Source organism: Myotis davidii, unplaced genomic scaffold, assembly GCF_000327345.1.
Source record: "Myotis davidii unplaced genomic scaffold, ASM32734v1 scaffold173, whole genome shotgun sequence".
Lineage (NCBI taxonomy): Eukaryota > Metazoa > Chordata > Mammalia > Chiroptera > Vespertilionidae > Myotis > Myotis davidii.
Window position 1 is genome coordinate 1,287,785 of NW_006286303.1, and position 10,254 is coordinate 1,298,038.

Here is a 10,254-nt window from a genome sequence, read left to right on the forward strand (position 1 = left end):
CATAGTGATCAGACAGGAAGAAGAAATAAAAGGCATCCAAATTGGAAAAGAAGTAAAACTGTCACTGTTCACAGATGACATCATATTGTACATAGAAAACCATAAAGACTCCATCAAAAAATTATTAGACTTAATAAATGAATTTGGCAATGTAGCAGGATACAAAATTATCACCTAGAAATCTATGGCATTCTTATACACCAATAATGTATTCACAAAAATAGAAACTAAAAAATAAAAATCCCATTTACCATTGCATCAAAAAAAATTAAGATACCTAAGAATAAACTTAACTAAGGAGATAAAAGTCCTGTACTCGGAAAACTACAGGATGTTGAAAAAAGAGATAGAAGAAGATATAAACAAGTGGAAAAATATACCGTGTTCATGGATTGGTAGAATCAACATCATTAAAATGTCCATACTACCCAAAGCAATCTATAGCTTCAATGCAATCCCCGTTAAAATACCAATGGCATTCCAGCAGATGATATTTCACACTTTTGCTGAAATGTTTAAGACTGACAAAATAAGCAAAACTGTTGGTTGATACCTAGTTTGTTTTTTTTATCTTATTTCCTCCACCTGTGTTTCATGAGTAAATGTTCATCTGAACATCATCTCTGGTTCTGTATTTTGGTTGTGACTGATTTAAATATCACAATGCCCACCCATTAGCATCCTCTCTTTATATATTAATGGTGGAGGTATACTTTCTTCAGCCATTCCAGGACTCATGAGAACTTGTCCTCTCCTCAGAATCTTTAGAGATGAACAGATAAGCATATGAGTTAGGAGGATAAAACCTGCTTTTGTGTTGTGGCTGTTGTAAAAAATGGCCATTCCATATAATAAAAGCCTAATATCCTAAACATACCAACAGCATATTTCACAAACCTAGAACAAACTCCAAAAATTTACATGGAATTAAAAAAAAAAAAAAAGACCCTGAATAGCCACAGCAATCCTGAGAAAAAAAGAACAAAGTTGGAGTGATCACATTACAGATATCAAGTTAAATTACAAAGCCACTGTTCTCAAAACTGCATGGTACTGGCACAAGAACAGACATATAGACCAGTAGAGTAGAACAGAGAATCCAGAAATCGACCCAAACCATTATGCTCAATTAATATTTGACAAACCCTAGCCGGTTTGGCTCAGTGGATAGAGTGTGAGCCTGTGGACTGAAGGGTCCTGGGTTCAATTCCAGGTCAGGGCACAAGCCTGGGATGCGGGCTTGATCCCCAGTAGGGAATGTGCAGGAGGCAGCCGATCAGTGATTCTTTCTCATCATTGATGTTTCTCTCTCTCCCTCTACCTCCCTCTCTGGAATCCATAAAAATATTTAATTAAAATATATACACATTTGACAAAGAGACAAGAGCATACAATGGAGTCAAGACAGTCTCTTCAATAAATGTTGGGAAAATTGGACAGATACATGCAAAAAAATGAAACTAGACCACATACTTATACAATACACAAAAACAAACTTAAAATGGATGAAGGACTTAAACATAAGATGGGAAACCATAAAAATCTACCACAAAAATCTTAGATTACATCGACAGCAAAATATCAGATTTAGCTGTTCACTGACATCTCCTAGAACAATAGAAACAAAGCAGAAAATAAATAAATGAAACTACATCAAAATAAAAGCTTCTGCACAGCAAAAGAACCCATCAACAAAAAACAAGAAAGCCCACAGCATGGGAGAACATATTTGCAAATGTTATCACCGATAAGGGTTTAATCTCCAAAGTTTATAAGGAACTCATACAACTTAACAAAAGGAAGACAAATAATCCAATAAAAAAATGGGTAAAGGGCCTATATAGACACTTTTCGAAAATGGACATACTGAAGGCCAAGAGACATATGAAGAAATGTTCAAAGTCACATATCAGCCGAGAGATGCAAATCAAAACAACGATGAGATACCATCTCACACTTGTCAGGATGGCTATCATTAACAGATCAACAAATGACAAGTCCTGGCAGGATGTGGAGGAAAGGGTACCGTTGTACACTGCTGGTGGGAATGCAGACTGGTTCAGCCACTGTGGAAAACAGTATGGAGTTTTCCTAAAAAAAATTTAAAATGGAACTCCCATTTGACCCAGTAATCCCACTTCTAGGAATATATCCCAAGAAGACAGAAATAACAATCATAAAGGACATATGCACACCTATGAAAAAAGGCATCCCACCACCACTTCTATTGGGCGGGTGATTTGGATGTTAAAAACAACTTATTTTGAGTAGATGACTACCTTCTAAAATAGCTAAAAAAAAAACCATTCTCAGCTAATGTAGAAGGAATAAAAAACCTTATAATTTATGCAAATTCATGAAGTTATTTTTACAAAAATTCCTTAGTATAATGCCAGTATTATTATTTCATAAGGAAAAGGTCAAAATGATGTTATTAAGAACTAGCTTTTCTCATATGAAGCTAGATTATATCATCTTTGAAAGCAAATTAATATTTACTGTGATGATCTGTATTTGCTATTAGGATATTTGTTAAGAATCGGAGTGCAGTTCTATTATATAAAGGGAAATAAACTGAAATCAGAACTCTTCAGATATAGACATCCCCCTCCCAAAAGTGAAGACTGTGAAACTTCTCTTCTATACGGTACGATATAAGGGGAAGGCTCATTCGTTAAAACTCCTTGTCTTCCTATTTGATACCTAATTGAGCCACAATAAAAGGACTATGTAAACCTTCTTTGTTAGTGAGTGTTTAATCAGGGGAAGACTGGAATGGAAGTTCTAGGGGAGGGGATAGAACTTCCTTGCAGATTTGTATCTAAAGTGAAGTTGTCAGGGCACTCACTAGCCTTTGCCTTGTAGACTACCAGAGAGAGCTGTCGGCTTCCAAGGGCAAGAACAACGCACTAAGAGATAACTTCACCTAAAGATGACTTTGCATAGAGGTCAGGCTAAATTGCCCTGATTTCCTTGACTACTCTCTACCTCAAGGTTGCAAGGAATATTCCGCAACAGAGTAGAGACGAATGGCAATGGAGGAATGGAGAAACAGCCAACACATAGGTTATAAGTGAATTTTAATATCTCAGTCCTAGTTCTTCCATTAATTAGCTATCTGACCTTGGACAAACTGCAACTTCTCTGGATCTCATCCACAAAATGAAGTTGAGGTGAATGATCGAATCTCTTCCACTAGCAGCTCTAACATTCCCAGATATAACCTACATCTGAAATTCTGCAGAAAATGGTAGTTGCACTGCCTACCTATAATCTGATCAAAGTGACTAGCCAGTAGGAACACATGTAGGTTAGTTAGACCCAGGTTGCAATACACACACATATTTATAGTATATTAATGTTAGAATACATATTTACTTGACAGTTGTAAATACTAAAATAAAAAATATGTTTGACATATTAAAAATAAGTAAATATAACATTTTTCAGGAATGTAATCCTGAAAGCTGTGAGGTTCATCTTGAGACAACTAATTTATATATGATTAAGTTTTCTGTTGTATATAACGTTCTAATCTCTTAAATCTTTGATTTTTTTAATACTACTGTGTCCTGACATTAATAAAGATCTGTCCATTGTGAAGAAAAATTTGAAGGCAAAGCTTTTGTGTTTAGCTTTTTAGTGAACAGGTAGTTTATCGTCATTAAGATGATTGATACATGAATGTAGATATTACACAACTTTTTTGGTGGTGTTATTAAGCCTCACCCGAGGATATTTTTCCACTGATTCTTTTTTAGGGAGAGAGGAAGAAAGAGGGAAAAACTAAGAGAAACATTGATGTTAGAGGAACACATCAATTGGTTGCCTCCTGTAAGTGACCTGACCAGGGCCCAGGCCAGGTGAGGAGTGTGCAACTAAAGTATGTGCCCTTGACTAGAATCAAACCCAGGACTCTTTGGTCCACAGGTTAGATGCTCTATCGACTGAGCCCAACAGGCTAGGGCTTAAAATTAACTTTATTAATTTTAAGAAATTTTTCATACCAATGAAGCAAGGTAAATAGTTAATGATTACCACATATTTTATTAAAAACTATAGGCCTGGTGCGCAAATTCGTGCACTGGTGGGGGGCATGGCCTGTGGGGATCGGCCTGCTGTGGGAGTGCTGCTCATCCCAGTCAGCAGAGCAGTGCTCCCACTGTGGGAGTGCACTGACCACCAGGGGGCAGCTCATAGTGACTGGTCAACTGGTCATTCCACCATTTGGTCAGTGGGCTTTTATTATATAGGATTGCACTGAGAATATAATCACAAAATTAAAATTAGATTTTGCTGCCTGTGGATTCCTCTTAAGATCTTATGATACAGCTCCTAGGGCAATGGAAACTAAAGAGAAAATAAACAAATGGGACTACATCAAAATAAAAAGCTTGTGCACAGCAAAAGAAACCATCAACAAAACAACAAGAAAGCCCACTGCATGGGAGCACATATTTGCCAATGTTATCACTGATAAGGGTTTACTCTCCAACATTTACAGAGAACTCATACAACTTAACAAAAAGAAGATAAACAACCCAAACAAAAACTGGGCAACGAACCCTAAGTGCCCATCAGCAGATGAGTGGATTAAAAAGCTGTGGTACATCTACACAATGGAGTACTATGTTGAGGTAAAAAATAAAGAACTCTTACCATTTGCAACAGCATTATGCTAAGCAAAATAAGTCAGAGAAAGATAAGTATCAAATAATCTCACTCATTTGTGGAATATAATGAACAACATAAATAGATCCAGAGACACAGAATCATCCAATAGACCATCAAATCTCAGAGGGATGGTGGGGGAAGGGGTGGAGAGGGGATAAAAGATTAATCAAAAAAAACTTGTATGCATATAAGCATAGGCAATAGATACAGACAATAGTAAGGGGGTGGTGAAGGCCAGGGCTGGGGGTCAGGGCAGGCTGGGAGAAGGCAATGGGGGGAAGAGGTGACATATGTAATACTTTCAATGATAAAGAATTAAAAAAAAACAAACAGTATTATAAAAAATGTTTGAGACTTATTTAAAAAGAAGAAAAAAGATAAAAAATATGAAGAATAAAATGGCAATAACTACATTTATCTATCAACTAGGGGCCCAGTGCATGAATTCATGCACTTTGAAAGGAACTGTGGACCGTGAGGCTATGGTGGGCACAGGGGTGGGTCTCAGCTCATCCTCTCTTCCCCCATCTGGCCCCTCCCACTGCAGCCCCTGGGCCCCTGTCTGCCAGCAACCCCGCTCTCGTTGCTGCCATTCCCACACACTGACAGCTCTGCCCCACTTGCACCCACTGATAGCATGGAGCAATTGGGGCCAGCGCCAGCAGCAGGTGCGAGCAGTGTTGCTGCCCCAATCGCCCCCCAGGAGCAGGGGGAGGTGGAGAAGCTGATGGTGCTGACCAGTCGGGCCAGTGCCGGCAGCAGGTGTGAGCACCAGGTGGGATCGTGGTGCCCAGGAGCAAAGAATTTTCAGTAACCATCAGAGGCTCACCCCAAGGGCAGCAACCAGCGCCTGCCTTGGTCTGGTGCACCTGCTCCACCACCCGACTACAGCCGACGCCCGCCATGTTCCATGCTCTACTGCCTACTGCCAATGCCTGCCATGTTGCACGTGCGCTCCCTGGTGGTCAGCACACGTCATAGTGACTGGTTTTTCGGTTGTACCACTGTTAAGTCTATTTGCATATTGGGGTTTTATGTATACAGATAATTACTTTAATTGTAAATGGATTAAATGCTCCAATTAAAAGACATAGTGTGGCTGGATGGATAAGAAAACAAGTCTCTTACATATGCTGTCTACAAGAGACTCACTTCAGATCAAAAGACAAAGAGACAGAAAGTAAAGGGATGGGAAAAGATATTTCATGAAAATGGAAATGGAAAAAAAAAAGTTGGAGTAGCAATACTTATACCAGACAAAACAGACTTGGATACAAAGGCTATAACAAGGGACAAAGAAGGACCCAGCAGCTCTGCTTCTGGGTATTTATCGGAGGAAACCCAAAACACTAAATCGAAAAGATCTGCATCCATATGTTCACTGCAGCATTGTTTAAAATAGCCAAGCTATGGATGCAACCTACGTGTCCATCCATAGGTGAATAGATAAAGAAGTGGGACATATATACAATGGAACATGACTCAGCCATAAGAAAAGAATAAAATCTTATAACCTGCAATATCTAGAGAGTATTTTGCCTAGTGAAATAAGCCAGACAAAGATCAATATGATTTCACTTATGTGTAGAAACATAAACCTAAATAGATACACAAACAAAACAGAAATAAACTTATAGAGAACATTTTGATGGTTGCCAGATGGGAGTTTGAGAGTATGGGTGAAAAAAGTGGAGGAGTTGAGAAGTACAGATTTGTTGTTATAGAGTAGTCATAATGTTGTAGCCCGGGACAGTGTGGTTGGTTGGAGCATTGTCCTATGTACCAAAGCGTCACGGGTTTGATTTCTGGTCAGAACACATACCCAGGTGGCGAATTTGATACCTGGTCGGGGTGAGTACAGAAGGTAACCGATCAATGTTTCTCTCTCTCTTCCTCTCCCTTCTTCTCTCTCTCAAATCAATTCATTAAAACAAACAAGCATATCCCTGGGTGAGGATTAAAAATAATAATATTGTGATAACTATGCATGGTGTCAGATGAGAACTAGATTTATTGGGGTGATCACTTTGTAAGTTATATGAATGTCTAATCACTATGTTGTACAGCTGAAACTAATATAATATTGTATGACAGCTGTAACTGAAAATTATCTTTAAAATGACAATGCAAGAGATACATTTCATCAGTATAGTTCAGTAAATACTCACTGGTTACCTATTCAGTGTGATTGTACTTAATAGTCATTAAAAATTCATTCCTAAGAGTATTTCCATCAGCATCCTTGTTTCTCCAGATTGGAGTCCTCTTTACCAGTTCAATTTTTAATAAGCTTTAATTTGTAATATAAAAATTGTTTTACAGACTTTTAGGTACTTGTTGGTACAGAATTTATAATCATCAATCATTGTTTTAATAAAATGCCAGTAGGAATAATTTCATATTCTGATTTGTTTAGCCACTCTCAAGTTATTTCTGTCAGAGACTAGGACTTTATTAAAGGGAAACTTTAAGTAAAAACTACTTTCATTTAATGCCATAAATTATAAATAAGTGATATAGAGCTGCAGTCTAACCATTGGAAACATAATATGGTTAGGATAACTGGAGGAATGATTATGAGGTATGTTTTATTTGGTAATTATTTATTGCTAATTGTTCATTCAGAATGTTTTAGTGTCCTTACTTGCTTTTGAAACTTTAATTCATAGCTTGTTTTTCCGTTTTTTAAAAAATGTGTTTACCCATCTTTGTTTTTAATCTACAAAGCTCATTTTAACATAATCGTTATTTTTAAAGATGTTTTTACAACAGTCAACCCCTGGTTTGAATTTTGGTTCTGTTCAACTTTCTTCTGGAAATTCATCTAACATCCAGCAACTCGCACCTGTAAATATGCAAAGCCAAGTTGTTCAAACTAACCAAATTCAAAGTGGAATGAATACCGGACATGTTGGCACAACTCAGCACATGATACAACAGCAGACTTTACAAAGTTCATCAAGTCAGGTAATGTTATCTACTAATACAGGCTATGGAGTGTTCAACAATTAAAATGTGTATTATTGCTCCAACTAAAAAAAAGCTCTATCTTGAATAATACTCTATTTAAAATTAAATAATAATTAGAAAATATAATAGTGAGGAGTCATTATTAAAATATTTTGTTCAAAAGTGTTAGTTGTGAAGCTGTTGGTTGTTAAATACTTTCACTATTTTGACATTTAAAAATTTGTAGGTTAAAAGGTTTGACTTGCAAAGAAGCTAACCAGGAAACACGTTACCATACATGAAGAATAAATTGTTGGGGCAGTAATGCTTTAATCAGTATTCCAGGAAATTTTGGTAGTTGATGTAGATCTGTGACTATAAATCCCAGGCTACAAATAAAGTATAGAAAAATGTCTAATGTTGATCACTCATTTGGGGCATTTAATAGAAAGTCTTTATGTTTACTTTATATTATCCCTGTTAAGATCATGCTCCTTTTCTAAGATCATAGCTTACCTTCCAGCAAGATATTGAAGACTAATTCATTCTCAGTTACTATAAGTCATTACTTTGTGGTCAGATTTCTCTCAGAGTAATATGTCTTGCCGCTTTTTTTCTGTAATGTCAACCATTACTAGGATGATCTAGAAGCATACTGCCTGATGTAAATTTTTCAGTTAACCCGTCATTATAATCTCTTCTTTTCCAACAGAGTCAACAAAATGTCTTAAGCGGGCATAGCCAACAAACATCTCTTCCTAGTCAGACCCAGAGCACTCTTACAGCCCCCCTATATAACACTATGGTGATTTCTCAGCCGGCAGCCGGAAGCATGGTCCAGATCCCGTCCAGTATGCCGCAAAACAGTACCCAGAGTGCTGCAGTAACTACATTCACTCAGGACAGACAGATAAGGTAGTTATCGGAGTTCATTAGTCATCTGTAAGTTGTATCTTAATTGATTAAAAGTAAGTTTATTTTTAAAAACATGATTTCAGTTTGTTACTCCAGATAGTATTCTTTTTTTGAAAAAAGTTGATTCCAGAGAGAGGAAGGGGGAAGGAGGAGAGAGAAGAAAAAAAAGAGAGAGAAACATTGATTGGCTGCCTTCCTCACATGCCCCCACTGGGCATTGAACCACAACATGAGTATGTTCCCTGACTGGAAATTGAACCCACCACCTTTTGGTGTACAGGATGGTGCTCCAATCAAACAAGCCACACTGGCCAGGGCCAGCCCATATTCTTGAATTTGAAATAAAAATGCATAATGTATTCATTGTTTAAGGACTTTGTAATGAAAAGGTAGCAACCTGTCCAGAAATGTGCTACCAAATATTGTAGAAGCCAAATTCTGCAGCACACTTTTATATGACTTTTATTACAGGCTTTGTGTCACTGAAATTTTTATTATTTTAATACAGATACTGGTGAGTTTCCATGTAGTAACAGTGATTAGGGTGTACACTACCATAGTTTGTTTTGAAATAAAAGTAGCTTGCCTTTCTTGAGTTTGCTTAGGACTATACTAAGCGCTCAAAACATTATTTCATTTAATTCTTATTTTTTAAAAATGTGTTAGGGTCTTTTAATTTGTAGGTAAGAAAAAAGTGAGTTTATAATACTTTGGTCGAGAGCCTGTAGCTAGTTAAGGGGGTGAAGAAGGCTTTCTGAATTCAAGCCTCAATGTTTGATTTCAAACCTCAAGTGCTTAAACATATTCTATACAAAACTTTTATGAGCAATTCAAGAAGGTAATCTATGTTATCTTTTAGTTCGAATAGCTGACTTAGAAACAAAGTTTTTGAAGAAATGCCATTTTCTTATATTTGGAAGCTTTTAATTTTAGAATCTCTACAGTCTGAAAACTTTTTTTTAAAGATGTTTTTATTGATTTCAGAGAGAGCAAGGGTGAGGGAGAGATAGAAACATCAATGATGAGAGAGAATCATTGGTCAGCTGTCACCTGAATGCCCCCAGTGGGGGTCAAGCCTGAAACCCTGGCATGTGCCCTGCCGGGGAATCGACTGTGACCTCCTGGTTTATAGGTCAAAGCTCAGCCACTAAGCACACCGGCCAGGCTATATACACATTTTGTTTTACTGGTATCTCAAAATGGATCTTTAACCTTTGAGTGCCAACCAGTATCTTAGGAACTACGCTAAAATTGCCAAGGCATTTTTGCTGTTTTTACAGCAGTTCAGGAAAAAAATTATGAATCGCAAGTAAATGAAGTTACATATTCAGAAACTTAAGGAAACCTTTACTACATTTGTTTTCATCTTTGACATATATTGTTTGCTGATCTACACTAATAAAAGAGAAACATGGTAATTCGGGCTCTGAGCTCCACTCAAAGCAACAACGTTTCAATTATAGAAGGTAAATGAACCCAAGATACCTGCTTTCAGCTGGCAGTGGCCACGGAGCTGGAGCGCTGTAGTGAGCAGAAGCCTTGGTTGCCCCTGGTTATGGAGGAAGACAAGCTTTTCCCTCTTACCTGCCCTAGCTGGCTTTGAGCTCCTCTCAAGGCTATAAAGTTTTAATTATAGAAGGTAAATAAATCCCAGAATAAAAAAAAGAAAAGAAAAAAAGGAGAGGCTGGGAGCTTCTGTCACCGGGGCGGGGGGGA

The 10,254-nt window shown here is 37.4% G+C and overlaps 1 protein-coding gene across 5 annotated transcripts in view; it reads left to right on the top strand.

The window, feature by feature from the left end:
- The window catches only part of CLOCK (clock circadian regulator), a 153,301-nt gene that overhangs the window by 132,679 nt on the left and 10,368 nt on the right, over positions 1-10,254 (top strand). For all 5 annotated transcript variants that reach the window (XM_006757797.2, XM_015560091.1, XM_015560092.1 and 2 more), the window contains 2 exons: positions 7,432-7,641; positions 8,336-8,538. In XM_006757797.2, the coding sequence (XP_006757860.1) occupies positions 7,432-7,641; positions 8,336-8,538 (413 nt within the window). The remainder of the gene's footprint in view (positions 1-7,431; positions 7,642-8,335; positions 8,539-10,254) is intronic.